General features: G+C 41.1%; 1 protein-coding gene across 5 annotated transcripts in view; it reads right to left on the reverse strand.

Annotated features, from left to right (window-relative positions):
• The window catches only part of UBE4B (ubiquitination factor E4B), a 122,736-nt gene that overhangs the window by 15,545 nt on the left and 86,265 nt on the right, over positions 1 to 20,926 (reverse strand). For all 5 annotated transcript variants that reach the window (XM_008517176.2, XM_008517177.2, XM_070610869.1 and 2 more), the window contains 7 exons: positions 20,578 to 20,716; positions 13,477 to 13,576; positions 11,698 to 11,825; positions 10,729 to 10,827; positions 9,751 to 9,986; positions 2,311 to 2,437; positions 423 to 567 (listed from right to left, as the gene is read on the reverse strand). In XM_008517176.2, coding sequence (XP_008515398.1) covers positions 423 to 567; positions 2,311 to 2,437; positions 9,751 to 9,986; positions 10,729 to 10,827; positions 11,698 to 11,825; positions 13,477 to 13,576; positions 20,578 to 20,716 — 974 coding nt within the window. The remainder of the gene's footprint in view (positions 1 to 422; positions 568 to 2,310; positions 2,438 to 9,750; positions 9,987 to 10,728; positions 10,828 to 11,697; positions 11,826 to 13,476; positions 13,577 to 20,577; positions 20,717 to 20,926) is intronic.

Genomic DNA, 20,926 nt, shown 5'->3' on the forward strand with positions numbered 1-20,926 from the left:
TTTTGAAGACTTCTCAACTCATTTCTGAGCTTTAGGTCAAGTGTTTAAGTTTTCTCCTATCCCCAACCTGGGATATAACTGCATAGAAGCACACAGTGGGAGGTCACAGGTACAGTCATGTATTGTTTAACGACTGGGATATGTTCTGAGAAATGCGTCGTTAGGCGATTTCGTCGTTGTGCAAACCTAGATAGGAGAGCCTACTGTACACCAATGCTATATGGTACTAATCTTATGGGACCACCATCATATATGCAGTCCCTCGTTGACCAAAACATCATTATGCGGCACAAGACTGTACCGACAAGTAATTTAGATCTAAGTCATCAGACCCACAAATGCAGCCCCTGAAGCAGAGCTCTGCCCAGGTCCAAAGGTAGCTTCCCTGCAAAGCTGGGCCAGTATCTGGACTATGGCCTCACCCGGGGCAGCTGGTCCCACTGTTCTTTGTTCTTCATCTCTTCTTGCACTTCGTGGATCCGCTTCAGAGACTCCAGACTTTCGTCGAGCAAAAATGTCGTGTCATTTATCAGCATGTTTATATAGCGAACAAACTGCTTCCCAGAGCTGAAAAGCCAATTACATGGTCCATGGTCATTCATCTCCCTGAAGCAAAACACTACAGCAGATCCCAGAGAAAACGGGCCTCCACCCAACATGCCAACCATCTTGCCCTACAAGACTGTCTACACCTTAGCACAACTCAGGCACTGCAGAGGTGAGGTCAAGGACTACCAAGTCTCTCCTTATAATTTGTTATTCTTTTAAATTAATTGTGATAAGCTCATTGCAGTAGAGTGCTGAAGACACCATGCATGGCTCATAAGAGCCAACTGCTAATATTCTGGAATCTTAGAAGTAGATTCCCTTGGCAGCTTAAATTTGGCAGCAGTGGAAGTATTTACATCCCAGAAAACCAGCAAATGCTGCAATTTTTTTTTCTCCAGAGAGTAGGTTTACCATCACGCCCCTGGCTCCTTCCCTCAAGGATTTTAAGTAGAGAAAACATTCCTCCAGACTAGAAAAGAAAATATGCTTAAATTCACCAAGATACAAAGAAGACACAAATAATTACCAACATATAAGAGATAAGAGAACTACTGATACAGTTACTCCTCATTATAAAGAAAGACACAGTGAAGAAAAATTAGAAGCTGCAATATTGATGAAGTAGGATATTAACTTATTTTATAAAGCTCGAAGCTTCCAATCTATGGAACCGTCCTGCATAGCACGTTGAATGGAGCACTTGCTGGTGACAGGCATGGCTTCGCCTATCTCTGTTAGACTCTGTAACTGTCAAATTAGCAGAGAAAAGAGGAGCCACGCTTCAGGATCTGCCCCTGTGTAATCAGGGGGTGGGAAGCCCATGCCCAGGGAAGGAAACTCTTATGAACAGGAGTGGGAGGCCTGGATTTCAGGGACATGGGAAGTTCCGGATGAGCTCTCCCAATCAGTACCATGCAGATCACACCACGGGCCTCCCTGGTCTAAGCTTGCGCCAGGCTATTGTTGGAACATAATTCTGACTCTAAGAGCTGTTCGTGGAAACAAAGAATTAACCTAAAGAGTTCACTTTGCAGAAGGCTATAGAACAAGCGGTTATTCCACTGGTAATACGTATACTATTGACTAATAACTCAGTTAACAAGTGACAGCTAGACTTGATCAAAGGTTGCCAAAGATCCAAGTAGATGGGATAAAATTTCTTCCAAAGAATAATTCGAGAGTTCAACATTTTCATCTACCTTTCTTTTTAAAGCACTTTTCTTTTTTAACTAATTTAAATGCAATTACTAATGTCCAGGTTTAAGTAGACGCTGAAACTTCAGGCAAGTGATGAAAAGTCCCTAATCAAGGTTTAGGGCCTTACTCCAAAGAAAGAAGCTTCAAATGACAACCCTAACTTAAGCGCTTCTAAATCTAAAGTCCTCCTACCACTCTTAACTCTGAAGCTTGATAGCATACCCAAGAACACTCCCTCTTTTCAGTCATTCTGACAACTTCACTTAAGACTGTTACCACAGAAACATCAAAAACACTTAACACATGATCTCAGAAGAGTTACAGATTTTTTCTTTACGTATCCCATCCCCAAAGTATCTTGGCAAATCTAAAGTTCAGCAATATCTCAAAAGCACAGACATTTAGATAACCCTGCTTACATTTAGCAGTACCATCTGGAAAACTTAGAGGAGGCTGAGCCCAAGCAAAGAGTCAACAAGAACCCAGCTGTGAAAGCTTTTAAGCAGCCACTTTACCTGTGATTTGCAAGAGAGCACACTGTGACGTTAGGGGCCCAATACTCACTTGAACTCTTCCATAAAGGTGCCATGGTGAGCTATGTTTTGCCAAAGGCTTTTAAAAATGGTGCTAATGTGATAGCGAATGGTGAACTTGTCATAGAACTCGCTGGTGGCTCCAGTATGCTCAACATCTACAGAAGAAAGACAAAGGGATTGAAGGATATATACTTTCTTAACCTTTCTAAAAGCAGTTATTGCTGCTACAATGTTACTGAGTGAATACAAATCTGAAAATTCAGAGTTGAGATAAAAATTCACCTATATCTCACATGTAAGGCAGGAGAGAAATTATGAGGTGGTTTTGAAAACAAAAGTTTCACAATCAAGGTCTGGCAATGACACAGCCAACCAGACAGCTAGAAAATGGCTTGGCATCCTTGAGGCAGCATCAACTCACCAAGGACCAGAAGCTGAATTATCATACCTCCCCCAATTTTAAGTTATTAATTTATAGAAATTCCATAGCACTGTTTTTTTTTTTTGGTGAGGAAGTTTGGCTCTGAGCTAACATCTGTTGCCAATCTTCCTCTTTTTACTTGAGGAAGATTGTCCCTGAGCTAACATCTGTGCCAATCTTCCTCTATTTTGTACGTGAGATGCTGCCACAACATGGCTTGATGAGCGGTGTGTAGGTCTGTGCCTGGGATCCGAACCTGCAAACCATGGGCCACTGAAGCAGAGCACAAAAACTTAATCACTATGCCACTGGGCTGGCCCCATCCACAGCACTTTAAATGAGCATCCCTGAGCAGAAAGAAAATTGGGTTAAATTCTATTAAGGGCCAAGTGCTTATTAAAGTGATTATTACTGTAAATATTAAAGTGTACAACCCGAAAATAAATAAAATAAAGTGGCTAGTATTTTAAATACTTTTGTCTTAGGGACATTTTCAAACATGTACCACAACAGAGAAAAGCAAAGTGAGTCCCCACATACTCATCACTCATTTACCAATTACCAACATCCATGTACCCATTAAAATGGAGCAAAGATCAAACTTAGTTGTCCAAACGACAAGTAGCTTCAGCATGAGAAATTCCTGAATTCATGACAAATTTTAAAGAGAGGAAAAACTGTCAGGTAAAGACGATAAGGCTTAAGCAACAGATAAAAAAGTAAAATAAGATGCCGTTTTTCACCTATTAAATTGGCAGACGTTACAAAAATGACAATACTAAGTGCAGATGATGATCTGGGGCAACAAGCACACTATAAATGCAGGTGGGAAAGAATGGTGAAGGTAATCTGACAAAATGTATCACAAGCCATCAATAGGATCATCTCTTTGACTCACCAATTCTATTCATGAAAATACGGACAGATGAACGGATAAAGAAGACGTGCTATACATACAATGGAATGGTATTCAGCCGTAAAGAAGAATGACATCTTGCCATTTGCAACAATATGGATGAACCCTGAGGGTATTATGCTAAGTGAAATAAGTCAGACAGAGAAAGACAAATACTGTCTCATCTCACTTATATGTGGAATCTAAAAACAAAACAAAAAAACCCTACCAACCAAGCAATCAACCAACCAAACACCAAGCTCACAGATACAGAGAACAGACTGGTGGTTGTCAGAGGAAGGGGTTGGGGGCGGGTGAAATGGGTGAAGGGGGTCAAAAAGTACAAACTTCCAGTTATAAAATAAACAAGTCATGGGGACTACAGTGAATAATATTGTACTGCGTATTTGAAAGTTGCTAAGAGTATATCTTAAAAGTTTTCATCACAAGAAAAAAAATTAAACTAGACTTATTGTGGTGATCATTTCACAATGTACACAAATATCAAAGCATTACACTGAACACCTGAAATTAATATGCTATATGTCAATTATACCTCAACAACAACAAAAAGCCAGAATCTCTTTTTGAGTGACTAAAAAACCACCCAAAGAGCCCCCCCATACAGGCATGTTCAAAGACTGATCTCCAAGGATACTCGCTAAAGTATTATTTATATTAGAGAAAAAAATATAATAATCCAAATGCCCAAGAGAGAACACAGAAAAATAATTGTGATACGTTAAGTAAAAACCACAGGTTACCAACAAAATATACAGTTTGGGTCCAATCATATTGGAAAAAAAAAATACACACACACACACATATGTATAATATATAAACTGGAAAAATACAGAGCAAAATGTTAACAAATTCTCTCTTGAACGCAGAGATTATCAATGATTTTTATTTTCTTCTTGGTATTTTCTATATTTCCTAATGAACACATATTTTTTTGTGACTATAAAAAAATAGCTATTTAAAAATAAAAGGAATAAGATAATTAACACCTATCATACAAAGACCTGAAAGCACTTATGTATATCCATTTGGTCAATGTTTCTTTAAGATGAACTAAGTGTCATTTTATTAATTGTATAAAAGCGTGAACTAAAGTGTGAAGAGCCGATTTAGCAGAGTCTACAGGACACAGATCCCGAGGGGCTGACACAAAGCCTCTTATATCCTCAAAATTGCCCATAATACCTATGCCGTATGCCAAACACAGCAGAGGCTAAGTAACCCTACTTAACTTATTCTGCATCAAAATACATCTCTCTTAATGTTTTTTTCCCTTTAAATTCACTCCTAACGTTCCCTCAAAACCGCATCAGCCCAAGCTCAAATTCCTAAGTCCTAGTTCTGAGAGTGAGCCAGCCCTGGGGGTCTAGTGGTTAAGACTCCACGATCTCACTGCTGCAGCCTGGGTTTGTTTTTAGGTCAGGGAACCGCATCAGCCGCCTGTCAGTTGTCCCACTGTGGCAGCTGCGTGTTGCTGTGATGCTGAAAGCTATGCCACTGGTATTTCAAATACCAGCAGGGTCACACATGGTAGACAGGTTTCCGTGGAGCTTCAAGACTAAGACAGACTAGGAAGAAGGACCTGGCCACTCACTTCCCAAAAACTGGCTGTGAAAACCCTATGAATAGCAGCAGAGCACTGTTTGATAGTACGCCAGAAGATGAGAGGACGGCGTAAGAAGACAGGGCAGGGTTCTGCTGTGCTGGACTCAGGGCTGCTAGGAGTCGGGATGGACTCAATGGTACTAACAATAAAGCTCTAAGAGGCCTGGGATAAAAATAAGACCCCTGCAGAGCTCACTACTCTCCTCACTCACTGGGCTCCCACCTTGCAGGTCTTCTTGCCTGATTCATTAAGCTGCCACAGGCCACAGGGCCTTTACACTTGCTGCCCCCTTCCTACTGCCTTGTGGCCTACCACCTTGAGATCTTCTTATGGTTCACTCTTTTGTCTCATTTTCAGTGTTATTCCAAAGTCATCTCCTCAGAGATTTTCCCTGACGACACACGTGTCTTAAAGTAGCACCATGCCCTCCTCCCACGCTCACTGTGTGAAAGTATCTTATTTATGGGTCTGGTGTCTGTCTCCCAACGAGAACGCCTGACCAGGAGGGCAGGGATTTTGGTATCTTCACCGCTGGGCCCCAGCATCAAAAGCAGTGCTGACACACAGTAGGAGCTTCACAATTATTTGTTGAATTAGTGACTGAATCTACTTGGGCTAAGGCTGGCTTGGCTGAGTCAGATCAGCTCGGGGAAGAGGAGTCTTGAAATAAGTCTTGGTTATCAGTGTTCTCCCAAGTTCTGACAGCTGGTCCTTAAGGATCTGACTGCTGTGACACAAATAAAACACTCTTATTTTGAAACTTAATTTTATGTTTGAAACAAAAATTGGATCTTGAGAATTTTCTAAGCTACAATACTCTTTGAGGGTGGAAAAGAGGAGCTTGTTCCAGACACCCATCTCTACTTCACGTCTGAGAGTCAGACACGTTCAAGAGTCAGGACTGAGCACGGATTCGACGGACATGTGGGGAGTGTCTGTGACGCCCCCCTGCAGGGGCCTCTCGGCGCCGGGCCCTTGGTAACGGGAGGAGGAACAGCGCAGCCCTCAGGAGCACCTGTGCTCAAGTCCAACTGCTGAGGTTGCTGCCCCTTGCTAGCTGCTGACCTTCAGCAAGCTTCTTGACCTTCCTAAGCTCCAGTTTCCTCATTTGTAAAATGGAGATATTTATAGCACCCATCTTGAGGACTCCTGTGCGGATTAAGTGAAAGGATTAGTAAGTATTCAGTAAGTGGTGGCTATTATTAGCTCGGGTATCATCTCTCCATGACTACAGAGGTGGTCCAGGGCCAGAGGGCACACTGCTTGGTGGCAAAGGGGAAACAGAGAACAACACCCACCCCTGGCTCCTGGGACCTTACCCGCCAGGCCCCACTGGGCTCAGCCCCATTCCACACGCCTACACACACCCCTGTCCTTCATCCTGGAGCCACAGTGACCCGCCCAGGGCACCAACTGAGTACAAAATGCGTTTCAGTAAACATTTTTTGTTTTTAACAGTAACAATACATGTTTACTGTAGAATAATTAAGAAGTTCAAATAATTTTGAAAAAAGAAATTAAACTGTTCACAATTCTACCATTCAAAAACAACCAACTCACTGTTAATACTTTGGTGTATATTCTTCTATACCTTTTTCTATCACATGTGTATTACCAAAATGTAGTCATACTTTAAATATTGTTTCATTACTTGGCATTTTTTTTAACTTTTTATTACTAAACCACTTAATGTAAATAACACACTATTTTTCATGGCTCATATAGATCCCCTGTATGGACAAACTATAATTTACCTAATTTATCCACAGTTGGCAGAAATTTAAGTTGTTTTAAATATTTTCACCACACTCATTATAAACAATGCTGTGGTGAATACTGTAATAAACATTTATATACATTTATAATTATTCCCATACAATAGATCACTAGAAATTAAGTTTAGATGTAAGAGGGCTTGTTGGTCATTTAGCTGCTGTCTCTCAGCCCCAAATCCACTTTCTATACTTGGCTTTGGGGATGCTGTGGCTGGGACCCTGTTTGCCAGCAAGCCCTGTTAGGTTTGCCAACAGGGGGTGCTGCAGAACTGGAAACAGGAGGGAGAAGGGCCTTGGACCTCTGGTTGGTTTGCTGCTCCTGTCAGCGAGGATTCTCTGGCCCAGCAGCAGCAGCTGGTTCCAGTTCCTAGCTTGGTTCCACACTCGCAGGACAAGCAACCTTGCTTGACCTCAGAGACACCAGCACCAGCTGGCCAGTGTCCTTCCCCAGAGACCTGGGTCCCAGTTCTATCCAAGTCCTTATTTGAGCTGCTAGATTCCAATAACCCCAGCCTCCTCCCCTGGACCCCCAGCCCCAGGGACAGGTGATAGCTGCTTCCCACACCTATAATCTGTGTTACCCAATGTTCCTACTTGCATTTTCTGTCTTCCAATACCTATCTGACAAGCTCCTTATATTAAATTCTCTCTACTAAAATAACTGGCATGTTTCTGTTTTCCTGACTAGACCTTGATTGATATACAGGATATAAAAAACTTTAAGGCTTTTAGGTACGGACTGCCAAACTGCCTTCTAGGAAGGCTTTATCAATTTACATTCTCACAGAGTTTCATAGCACTACTTCTGCACCAAGATCTACAGGGGGATGAAATAGGCTTTTGCAGGTTAGTTTATTTCTCTACAACCATGTCAGCAGTAGGTATTCTCATCTTAAAAGTGAGTCTGACAGGAGAAAAGAGGTACCCTCACCACTATTTTAAGAAATGCAGAATTATCTGCAGTTTAACTATGCCTGATATGTGCAAGGCACCATATATATAATGCACCATTGGTACCTGAATGACAGATGGTTATTCACTACTAGAGCTAAAAGAGAAAAGAGGAGAACTGGGGAGCCAAGAAGGGGCCTTTGAGCCAGGAGTGTTCTCTGCTGTTGCCAAAGTGAGGATGTTAACAAAACTTCAAAGGGCTTATGTACTTGCTTTAGGTTTAAGAGGATATAGGTAGGCTAAGGGAAGGAGAGAAAACTCTTAGAAGATGCCACAAAATAATAGTGACAAAAGAAAAAGAAGGTAGACAGAGTCCTGGACCCCCTAAAAGTGAAGAGAGAGATGACAGCACCAGCCTGAAACGAGCAGGAGCAGGTCTTGACTGACAGGGAAGGGATGGCTGTCACGGAGCACAGACGGATCCCCAAACTGCTGTTGCTGCTGTGAACAGCAAGGGAAGGTGCTCCGGGCGGCCAGTGCCTCTTCCAAGGGCTCAACGAGCACAGTCTACTAGATGTCAGACACTTACTGTGGGCCCAGAAGGTACCAGGTTCAACAGAAGACAAGACAGACGAGACACACCTCCTTTCCTGAGAAATATATACACCAGAGGGAAAATGTTCCATTTGCACAATCCTGTGCCTTCCGTAGAGGACAGGTGAATAGGCCCCATAGGTAATCAGCTTTATGAAAACACATTCGCAGTTCAAAAGCCAAATTAAAAAAAAAAATGAAAACTTGGAATATAATTCAACAAGAAGAGGAAGAGCTCCTTGCAGAGTGTGTGATGTGTTTTCAGAGCCTGGCAAATAGTAGGCACTCAATAAATGGGTAGAATTAGTGAATGAGTGCAGACTCCCAGAGATCCTGAGTCCACTGGTTTGAGGGGGGGGGGCCCCAAAACAAGCATTTTTAACAAGCTCCCTGTTTTACCCACAGTTTTGAAACTCTGGGTTAGTAAGGTGGTGTGAAACTAATGCCGTAAGTTCAAAGTTAAAATGAACCAGCCCTGATGGCCTAGTGGTTAAAGTTCGGCACACTCCGCTTTGGTGGCCCAGGTTTGGTTTCCCCAGGTGTGTAACCACATCACTCATCCGTCAGCAGCCATGCTGTGGTGGCGGCTCACATAGAAGAACCAGAAGGACCTACAACTAGAACATACAACTCTGTACTGGGGCTTTGGGGAGGAAAAGAAAAAAAAGAGGAAGATTGGCAACAGATGTTAGCTCAGGGCGAATCTTTCCCAGCAAAATGAATGAGGTAATTTCAGTTAAAAACATCAAGTTGTGCTGCTGATATCAAGTGGATCTCAGTATTACCAATCTGACTTTCAACGGATCCTGCTGAATCACCAGGGACCAGTATGTAGAATGGTCAATGTAATATTTCCACAACTCAGGAAAAATAACCAACAGTACATGCTCTGTTGGCAGTTGGTTAGTAGGTTATACTTATAAGTGGACATCAGGGGGCCGCCTCAGTGGTGTAGTGGGTAAGTTCACAAGCCCAGAGTTTGCAGGTTCAGATCCCAGGCGTGTACCTACATATCGCTCATCAAACCATGCTGTGGTGGCAAAATAGAGGAAGACTGGCACAGATGTTAGCTCAGTCACAATCTTCCTCAAGCAAAAAGAAGAAGACTGGCAACAGATGTTAGCTCAGTCACAATCTTCCTCACCAAAAAAAAAGAAAGAAAGAAAAAGAAAAAAAGTGGACTTCAGGATTTTAGGTAACAGTTTAGAGTAACTTTATCCACTGGCTTTAGACAACCTTGCCCACCTGTGTACCCAGGAACCTACCTGTATAAAACTTCATCAGGGAAGGGACCAACAATTTGGTGGAGAGAGGATGGTTCTCAATCATTTCGAAAAACTTCTGGGTTCGTGGCTGAACAGCAGGATTGGTCATAAACATGACTTCTACCAGTTTGGCCACGAGATACGGATTTCGGATGTAGTTCTGGTTACACAACATCACAACGAGGAACATCACAATATCCTGAGTACAGGGCTCATAAAGCACCTGAGGAGAGTATCTGAAGAGGCGAGAAGAGCAGGAAATAAAGCTCTGAGAAACTCAACTTGGGGGGATGCTGGTGTCATTAGTGGGAAAGGGGACAAACAGGTCTAGGAGCCAGGATACTAAATTCCCTTTAACTTGCTGAGTTTAAAGGGACTGTTTACATCATAACTAGATAAATTTAAAACCTATTGCATCTATTGGCCATAACATGCTATATTTTAGAAAGTAAAGCAAAGCTTTGATTCAATCATAAAGTGAATTTCACATAAGATCTTCACTACCAAAAAGACTTAAAAATTTTTGATGGAGTTGTTTTAATTTAAAAACAATCTCAAGTATCAGTAAAACTCAAACCATTTCTTTGTAAGCTCTCTCCAATTTTACAATTGAGAAAAATTTTGGTACAAAATATAGACGTGGGTATTTTTGGCTTTTGAATGTTCACGCAGATATTTATAAACTGTTTGCTCCTTCTGTTTCTCAGAAACACATACTCGATTATTAGAAATCCAGCTCAATTTTCACAGAATACATATTATCAGCATTGTTAATCCTGCTTCTGTCTTTGAGATATTATTGGAATTGGCGTGGTGCCACAGTTGGGTTTATTTTTCCGGTCTCCAGGCAGCATTCTGTTAAAGCAGTTGTATAAAATTCCATGAATAAAATGGAGGTTTGTGATACAGTTTATAATATAATGCACATATTACATATAAAAATATATTAGGACTGTGCAATATGTTAAAGGTACTTACTGTACAATAAAAAATAAAAATTCAGCAACATCTTCTACATAAAACTCAGGCAATGCTGCAAATACCTTAGGGACGTCTGAATTTAAAGGCAGTGTTACACTGTCAAAGAGAAGAAAAGCACAAGTCACAAAACACTGTTATGGCACATCAAACTACAAGAAATATGGCACTACCATTCCAAATAAGCACTTTATTTGGGGAAAAACCTCACCCTATAAAACAACTATGAAAAAGTACACAGGCAAAGAAACCACAACCAAAAATGAACAGGGAATAGTGAATTCAGCAGATATGCTAGGGTGTGTGTGAAATGTTTTCCCTTCCTTGATTTCCTGTTAAGGCTAATAAAATGGGAAGGAAATAAAAGGGTCATATTTGGTCATTTTATGCAACTCAAACAGTTTGAGACAACAGAGCTCCACATATACTTTAAATACTTTCCACTCCTGCAGAAGGCTTGGGCCAACCCCACCAACATCGTGATCCAGAGACTTCATAATCACAATAAAATAATAATAATAATAATAAATAAAATAAAAATGGCTGCCTGGAGGAGACATGCAGTTGATGATGGAGATCAACAACGTTCCCAGCTCCTTCTCCGAATTGGCTAAGTATCTTCCTGGACCCCATGCTCAGGAGGACCTAATATCCAGTTATCTCCACCTTTCAGGTTCCCATTTATAGCTTTCCTTTTCTATCAATCAAAGATTTTATAGCCGATTTTTAAAAAGTACTATGTCAAAATTAAAACAACAGTGTTGATGTTCCCTCATTACTGTAACTAATTACAGGGAAAATATTAAAAGTACTAATTTCATAGTGTCCATAAGTACAATCTGGAAATTTAAAAATGAATTCTTGATAAAGTAAGGGTTTTGGTTTTAGTTATCAACTTTGAAGAACCATAAAGACAACGCAGCCCAGACGAGTAGAGACAACGAGGTGAAGCGGAAAGAACACACTCACTCGGGGTAGGCAGGGTCCAGGATGCGGAGCAGCAGCTGAATGAGAAGGCCATAAAAATTCAGACATCTTCTCAGGAAGCTCTCGTCAAGTAAACCAGCGTCAGCACAGGCCTTGCATCGTACCAGTTTCTGTGGAAGTAGGTATGTCCCCACCCAAGGTTAGTCGGCAGCTGAGTACCTGCGGTGTGACCGGGCAGGGGATGGGCCAGGAGCTGGAAGTCTAGGTTCTAGGGCTCGAGAGCTTCACCTCTAACTAGCTCTAAGATGCTGGTCATGTGTCAAGAGCTTTCTTTGTTCTAAGAAAAACAAAAGTGATGCCATGCAAACCACGGGGCACCAAGCCCAGCACACAGTTAGTGCTCAGAGGCAGGTTATTACCGTCCTTTTTAAATAACTTGACTGGGAAGGGGGTTGCCAGGGGAGGCCCTTTGGGGCTCAGGGGTAGTTAGTGGGAAAAAGCCAGACAAATCTGCATCGGAATTCTGGGTCACAACGTAGGAGATGCCCTTGGGCAAAATGCTTGTCCACTAAGGATCTAACACCGATCTCAGAGGATGGCTGTGAGAATTAAACACACACACGCGCACACAGTGACATATACATTTAAACAGTTTACAGACTCCTTGAAACAGACCCATGGAGTAGTTAGGGGGTGTACAGACCTCAAGTAAGAGCCCCTGGTTTACTCTGCATTTTGAAGAGGTCTAGTATATTAGTAAATAAAACTGAAATCTTAACTTGTACCAGAAATCTAAGTCAGGTAAAATTCCCATATATCATCTTACTGATCAACAGAAAACACTATCAGCTAACATTCAGCTTTATAATTTGAAGATAAACCTAAGAAAAATGCATACATTTGCTATCTGTGCTTCCCTTGTTCAACTTCAGAAAGCATTTGTTTCTCTCTCTCTTTTTTTTTTTGGTGAGGAAGATTGGCCCTGAGCTAACAACTGTTGTAAATCTTCCTCTTTTTGCTTGAGGAAGATTGTCGCTGATTTAACATCTGTGCCAACCCTCCTCCACTTTGTATGTGGGATGCTGCCACAGCATGGTTTGATGAGCAGTGTGTAGGTCCACGCCTGGGATCTGAACCCACAAACCCCAGACTGCTGAAGCAGAGTGCGTGAACTTTACCACTAATGCCACCGGGCCGGCCCCCGCATTTGTTTTTAGCTATGTCTCATAAGCAGAAATCTTCCCATCTATAGTTAGGTTCTGTGAGATGGATCATTTTCAACTAAAAATGAAGAGTGAGGAACACAGGAAAGAGATTTTTCTACTACCACAAACCTACTTTTTTTTTTTTTTTAAACAACTGTTGCTAGTCTTCTTTTTTTTTCCTTCTTCTTCTCCCCAAACCCCCCCAGTACATAGGTGTATATTCTGGCTGTGAGTGCCTCTGGTTGTGCCCACAAATCTACTTTGTCAAACATCACAAAAATGCATGGCTGTATATACTGGAGTGTGTATGTTTTGGGGTGCAGGGTTGGGGGGTAGCAGTTGGGGAAGATCTTGCACCAGGTAAGGTGATGTTAAACTGTGGATGAAAAAATCCATTAAGAATGCATGTTATCACTGGCATAAAATATATGCATATCCTGTCTTGAGAATTAAATATTCTATATAGATACATGCAAAGTATCAACAAGTTTTTAAATGTATCATTGTATTTTGGGGGAAAAGAACAATGAAGAGAAAAATAAGGACACTAAACTGCTCGCTCAAGGCACTTACTCCCGCGGGAACATCACTGTTAATCCCAGTTAACGGCACAGACCTTAAGCTGAGTCTTGCAGCGCTTCAGCATTTCGCGGTGTCTAGTTGCCAGTGGGGAATCTTTCCATTGGCTTTCATTATTTTTCAAATCTTCCACAGTTCTGAAATCAAAGGCTAACAGTCAAATAAAAGAAAACACACAGACACATCATCCATCTCATCTATTCATTTTGACCATTTCATTGACTCTCAGACACACATTCCCCCCCACCCCATTTTAGCACCAGTAAAATCATTACAATCAATGGCAAGTTATGTTCTAATTGGCAGCACTTTCCTTTCTTATTGGTTCCTAAAATAATGATGTCTTAAAATTGATGGCACTTTAGATTTGATGAAATGTAGTAATCTCTTTTGGAAGGAAATACATTGTTCCCTGATTTTTCTGGGAGGGAGAAAAAGAAGTCTCATGAAAATTCAAGGTTACTATGCCTACTCAATTACCCAAAACAACAGGCTACTTCACTGGTGGCATTTCCTTCTCTTCTTTTACAATCTTTCCCTCTGTTTGGAATGCTCTTCCCTGGGATTGTCTTTGCAGCTTCTTCCTTCACTCCCTTCAGGAATCTGCTCAAATACGACCCCGCAGCGAGGTGAAGTCTTCCCTGATGACGTAATATGCTGTGTATTTTAAAGACGGGCTCACTTAACACTATTTCAACCCCTTGCTACCAAGACATTGTGTAGAAAACTAGAGGGTGATAAATTTGTTAAAACTACATTTCCCAGATTCCCTTGCTGCTAGCATTTCCGCACATGACCTAGCTTCCACCAAGAGGTGAACCCGCGCTGAAGGCAGAAGCGAATACTGTGAAGTGGCAGGCTCTGGAAGCAGCGGTGGAGGGGTTTTGCCTGAAGTGGTGGCAGAGGCTCTACTGTCCAGGTGAACCCTGAAGCAGCTTCCTGCCAGCCCAGGTTCCAAGGAGAGCTCTGGGAGTCCTCTTTTCCAGCCATTCCAATGATTCAATAGACCCAACAGTAACCTTTAATACTCTTCTTTCTGCTTATCCCACATAAATTGGATTCTTTTATCTACAACTAGAACATAAGCACGGTAGACACAATAATACCCGCCCCCCAATCCCCCCGCTCCATGTCACTACTAATCCTCAAAATCTGTGAATATGTTATCTTACACAGCAAAGGGGACTATGCAGATGTGATTAAAGGTATGGACCTCAAGATGGGGAGGTTATCCTGGATTGTCTGGGTGGGCCCAATATCATCACTGTCCTTCTAAGAGAAAGGGGGAGTCAGAGTAAGACAAGGAAATGTGACAACTGAAGCAGAGGTCAGAGAGACGGAGAAAGGAAGATGCTATGCTGTTGGTTTTGAAAATGGAGGAAGGGAGCCATGAGCTGAGGAACGCAGGCAGTCTCTAGCAGCTGGAAAAGGCAAGGGAAGAGATTCTTCCCTAGAGCCTCCAGAAGGCGTGCGGCCTTAATTTTAGGACTCCTGACCTCCAGAACTGTAAGGTAATAATTTATGTTGTTTTAAGTCACAAAGGTTGTGGCAATCTATTGCAACAGAAAGAGGAAACTAATATAAAGACCTATATGCTTATTGGCACCACAAGAGGCTCCAGGCAACAGCCTTCAGGAAAAATGGGCCTCTGAGACTAGTTCTTTGATGGGGCTGGCTTGAAAGTGGTAAAGACTCAGTTATCATGTGAGCACAGAACACTGGTAGCCCAAGGTTCTCAGTGGAAAAACAGTTGCATAAATGATCACGAGCAATCTCCTGGAATGAAGAGATGGAGCAGCTACTTCTAACCAGCCTAGAGAGCTTACAGAATAAAATGACAGGTGCAAGATTTGGAAATCTCACCTCAAAGAAAAGTCAATGAGCCAGGGAGGGTCTAAGATGACCACAGAGTAGAGTCTGGTTCTACAAAGCACCAAATTATAACACAGACGGAATTCATATCCTTACTGGGTCTCTTATCTGAAAGTCAGAGCAAGACTGGGACTCCAAGAATGCAAATGGAGGACTGTGGGAGGATTTGATGACTCCAAGGCCCCACATCCCTAGAGCCCTGAGCCTTGCTTGCTAACAGACGCGGCTCCCGCAAGGACTGCACCTGAGGTGGTTATGCTGCAGAGTGATGCCCATTTCCCTTAGCTTCCAACTAGCATTCCTCCTTGCCTCTAGGACCACAGGTAGAGTGAGATCAGTGACTATGTTTATGGCTCAATTACAAAGTCGCATGCAGGAGAAGCACACATATGAAGGAAAAAAGGGTAAGATTTGCTAATGTGTTATATTAGTTTCTTGCTGCTGCTGTAACAAACTATCACAAACTGAGTGGCTTGAAACAACACAATTACAGACAGAGTTCTGGAGGTCAGAAGTCTAAAATGGTTCAGCGTGGATACATTCCTTCTGGAGGCTCCAGGGGAGAGGTCACCCACATTCCTTGGCTCGTGGACCCACGTCACTGACATCTGCTTCTGTCATCAAATTTCCTTCTCTGACTTTCACCTTCCTGCCTCCCTCTTATTAGGATCCTTGTGATACACTGGCTCCACCTAGATAATCCAGGAAAATCTCCCCATCTCAAGAGCCTAAACTTAATCCCATCTGCAAAGTCTCTTTTACCATGTAAAGGTAACATATTCACAGGTTCTGGGGACTAGGATGTGGATATCTTTGAGACATCATCATTCTATCTACTATGTATGTAGTGACAGAAACGTGGGAGTACGTGTGGGAACGGATTCTGAAGATGCTTGATCAGCAAGAGAGGAACATGCTAACATATTTCTATGTAGGGCTAAATTCATTGACATGACTACACCTACCAGAGATTCTGGATTCAACATTATCCTGAGTAGCTAGGAGGGATTCTCATTGTGTGCCCAGCTAATTGACTGAAACTTGGAATGGACAGTGACCTACTCTGAACAAAGCTGAGTTGTCAGGAATTCCTTGATATAATTCAGAGGAAGGAATCCAAAATTTAAGAAGCTGGGAGTATTAATAAAGATTTATCATACATGACTAGCTCAGATAACCACCCTCTCAAAACACCCCCCCCCCTCAAGAATGTCCTAGAGGACACATCTTGTATCACAACATTGAAAAATACACAGGCCAGGGGAACATCAACATCTCTGAAAAGCACAATGGTGACTCCACTGCAGGCTCTGAGTGAAGGTGGCAGATGGCATCATTGAAATGTATCCCCCAAAGTCAGTGGGACTGAAGGGACCCCTGGATGGCATCCATTCCAGGAGGAAGAAACAGACAAATCCACAATCATAGTGTGAAATTTTTATAAGCCTCTCTCAATAACTGATTTTATAAGCTGATAAAATCAGCAGATATAAAGAAAATTCAAACAAAACATGAACAAACTGAACTTAATCGATATATATGAAACAGTGCAATAAACAATACAGAAAGCACATTCTTTTCAGGCCTATATGGAACATTTACTAATGTAAATGTTAGGTGATAAAGTAAACCTCAAGAAAGTTGAAAGGACACAAATCAGCATATGTCTTCTGGCCACAAAAGAATTTAGCTTGAAATCAATAACAAAAGAAAATGGACAAATTCCCCAAGAATCTGGAATTTAAACAATATATTTTTATATAACTCACAGGTCAAACAAGAAATAATAAAAATTAGAAAATGTATTGAACTGAACAATAAAATATCACATACTAAAAGGTGCTCAACATGACTAATCACCAGGGAAACGCAAATCAAAAGCAAAATGAGATATCACCTCACACCAGTGGGAATGGCTATTATCAAAAAGACAGGAAACAGGGGCCAGCCCCATGGCAGAGTGGTTGAGTTCATGCGCTCTGCTTTGGCGGCCCAGGGCTTTGCTGGTTCGGATCCTGGGCGCAGACAGAGCAGTGCCCATGAAGCCATGCTGAGGCAGCGCCCCACATGGCAAAACCAAAAGGATCTACAACTAGAATATATAACTATGTACCAGGGGGCTTTGGGGAGAAGACGACAAAGAAGAAGAAGAAGAAGAAGAAAAAAAAAAGACTGGCAACAGATGTTAGCTCAGGTGCCAATCTTTAAAAAAGAGAAAAAGGGGGGTGGGGTGGGAGAAGGGCACAAAAGGTGAAGTGGTGCACCTACAAGATGACTAACAATAACATACAACTGAAATTTCACAAGGTTGTAACTACCATAATCTTAATAAAAAGTAAAAAAAAAAAAGAAAAAAGACAAGAAATAACAAACGTCAGCAAGGATGCAGAAGAAAAGGGAATCCTTGTGCACTGCTGGTGGGATCTAAATTGGTACAACCACTGTGGAAAACAGTATGGAGGTTCTCAAAAAATTAAAATTAGAACTACTTCATGATTGAGCAATTCCACTTCCTGGGTATTTATCTGAAGAAAATAAAAACACTCATTTGAAAAAATATATGCACCCCTATGTTCACTGTAGCATTATTTACAATAGCCTAGACACAGAAACAACCTAAGTGTCCATCGACAGATGAGTGGATAAAGAAATGTGGTATATATACACAATGGAATATTATTCAGCCTTAAAAAGGGAATGAAATTTTGCCGTTTGCAATAACATGGATGGACCTTGAGGGCATTGCATTAAGTGAAGGAAGTCAGACAGAGAAAGACAAACACCATACGATCTCACTTATATGTGGAAGCTTAAAAAAAATCCAAAAACAAAAACTGAGCTCATAGATACAGAGACGACATTGGTGATTGCCAGAGGTGGTGGGTGAGGGGTGGGTCAAATGGCTGAGGGGGGTCAAGAGCACATATTTCCAGTTATAAAATAAATAAGTCAAGGGGATGCGATATACAGCATGGTGACTGTAGTGAATAATACTGTACTGCATATTTAAAAGTTGATAAGAGTAGATCCTAAAAGTTCTCATCACAAGAAAAAAAAAACAACCGTATGTATGGTGATGGATGTTAACTAGAGTTATTGTGGTGATGATTTCACAATATATACAAATATTGAATCATTACACTGTGCACTTGAAATACAATGTTCTATGTCAATTACATCTCAAAACTAAAACTGACATACGAAAAATGAGGGATGCAGCTAAAGCATGCTTAGAGGGAAACTGAACAGCCTTAAATACATATACAGTCAACCCTTGGTATCCGCACTGGTTCCAGGACCCCCCTCAGATACCAAAATTAGAGGCGGCTCATATCCGTGGATGAGGAACCCACAGATACCGAGGGGTGACTGTAGAAGAAAGGACTGAAAATAAATGATTTAAGTATCAATCTCAAGAGTCAATAGAAACATCCACAAAAAAGCAAATTAAACTAAAAGAAAGTAGAAGGAAATAATAAGGACCCTACAGATATTAAAATGATAAAAAGAGGATATTATGAACAAATTCATGCCTAGCAATTTTGAAACTTTAGATATCATGGGAAAACTGACACAAGATGAAATGAAAATATAAATAGTCCTATATCTATTAATTGAATAAAATACATAATTTTAAAAACCTTTCCACATAGAAAACTCTAAGCCCAGAGTTCATTCATCAATGAACGTTTCCAACATTTAAGGAAGAAATAACATACTTCTTATATAATAAACTCTTCCAAAGAATATAAAAAGAGAGAAGACAATCCATTCCATATGGGAAGCATAAAGTTGATACCAAAATCTGGGAAGGACTTAACAAGAAATGAAAATTATAGGTCAGCCTTTCAAATCCTAAAGGGTATTAACAAATTGAATATCCAGTGAGATATAAAAGAAATAATATAAAAGTTGAGTTTATTCCAAGAATGAAAGGTTGGTTTGATATCAGAAAACCAATTGATACAATTCAACCACATTAACAGAATAAAGGAAGAAATGAATATCTGATCTCCTCAACAGAAATGGAAAAAGTATTTAAAAAAATTTGACTCCTGTTAAAAATAAAAAACTTTTAGGGGGTGGCCCCGTGGCACAAGTTAAGTTTGTGTGCTCTGCTTCGGCAGCCCAGGGTTTCTCCAGTTTGGATCCTGGGCGCGGACAAGGCACTGCTCCTTGGGCTGTGCTGAGGCACTGTCCCACATAGCACAACCAGAGGCTCTCACAACTAGAATATACCACTATGTACCAGGGGGCTTTGGGGAGAAGAAAAAATTAAAAAAAAAAAGAATGATTGGCAACAGATGTTAGCTCAGGAGCCAATCTTTAAAAATAAAAATTAGAAAACTAGAAATAAAAGGGAATTTCCTTAATCTGACAACAGAGGATATACAAAAAATCTTTCCCCCATTACTTGGAATAAGAGAGAAATTTCAAGGTTATTTCCACTCAAGATTGTAGTAGAAATTATGGCCAGGGCACTAAGGCATGAACAAAAAAGCATATGAAAGAAAGAAACTCATCATTTACAGATAACATGATTATGTGTAGAAAGAAAATCTTAAAGAATCTACAGAGTAACTATTAGGATTAATTAGTGATTTTAGCAATGTAGATATAGATATAGAATTATAGATATGACACACTTTCTGTCATAACCAGACTATATTGGTCCTGGACTAAATGGTGGAAGTGGCCATTCTATTACTATTCCAGATGACCTGTTCAAAAAAATGTTCGCATCCTACTCCTGTGACTTTTGTTTGTTTAGAGGTGCTGGTACATGGGGAGAAATCCTTAGATTAAGAAAAACAACAACGGTGTTAATTAATTGGAAATTGAGGCTACATGTGGCCATTTTGGACTCCGTATGCCACAGGACAACATGCACGAAAGTGAATTAAATGCTGGCGGGAGTAAATGATCTTGTTTATTAAGGGAAACCAGAATTACTGCTTCACAGTCCAGGGAAGGAGAGGTATGTGTGGAATCCAAGAGATCCTTTAAAATGCCCAGTAGAAGTTAATGGAAGTCGGTAGTAACCACATACCCAAGGGTTGAGAACTCTAAGAAACCAAAGTTTGGGTCACTTTACCACATAAAGAGCTCTGGTCAACTGAGGAACATGGACGTGGTAGTGGAGGCAGATGGTGCACTGGAACACACATACCCCCCACATTCAAATCTGCTGGTCACAAAGGAACTGCTTGCTCACAAAAACAAGTGGTGACTCAGGCAGTCTCAGGACATGGCATCATGCACTCACCTATTGAGCTCCCGGATGGCCCGGAGTCTGCGGATATAGCGACGGCAACTTGGCAGAATAGACAGGTGGTGGGCGTGCAGGGTAAGAAAGAAGCATTCTGTAGGGAATTTCGGCTCAGAAAATGGAGGCTGATCTCCATCTAGGAAAAATAACATAATCCTCTAAATAAAGTCTATTACGTGACTAAATCAGAGAAAAATCACAATTCAGAAAACAAAATTACACTTGAATTTTCAAAAGTTTAAGGATGCTTTTTAAAAATTATAGACTTAAGTAATACAAGAAAAAGAATTCCTATAAGCTCCATTTAGTTACTAGGTATTCTGCCCCATCTGATTAAGTGTTTACA

The sequence above is a fragment of the Equus przewalskii genome, chromosome 2 (assembly GCF_037783145.1).
Source record: "Equus przewalskii isolate Varuska chromosome 2, EquPr2, whole genome shotgun sequence".
In the NCBI taxonomy this organism is placed as follows: domain Eukaryota; kingdom Metazoa; phylum Chordata; class Mammalia; order Perissodactyla; family Equidae; genus Equus; species Equus przewalskii.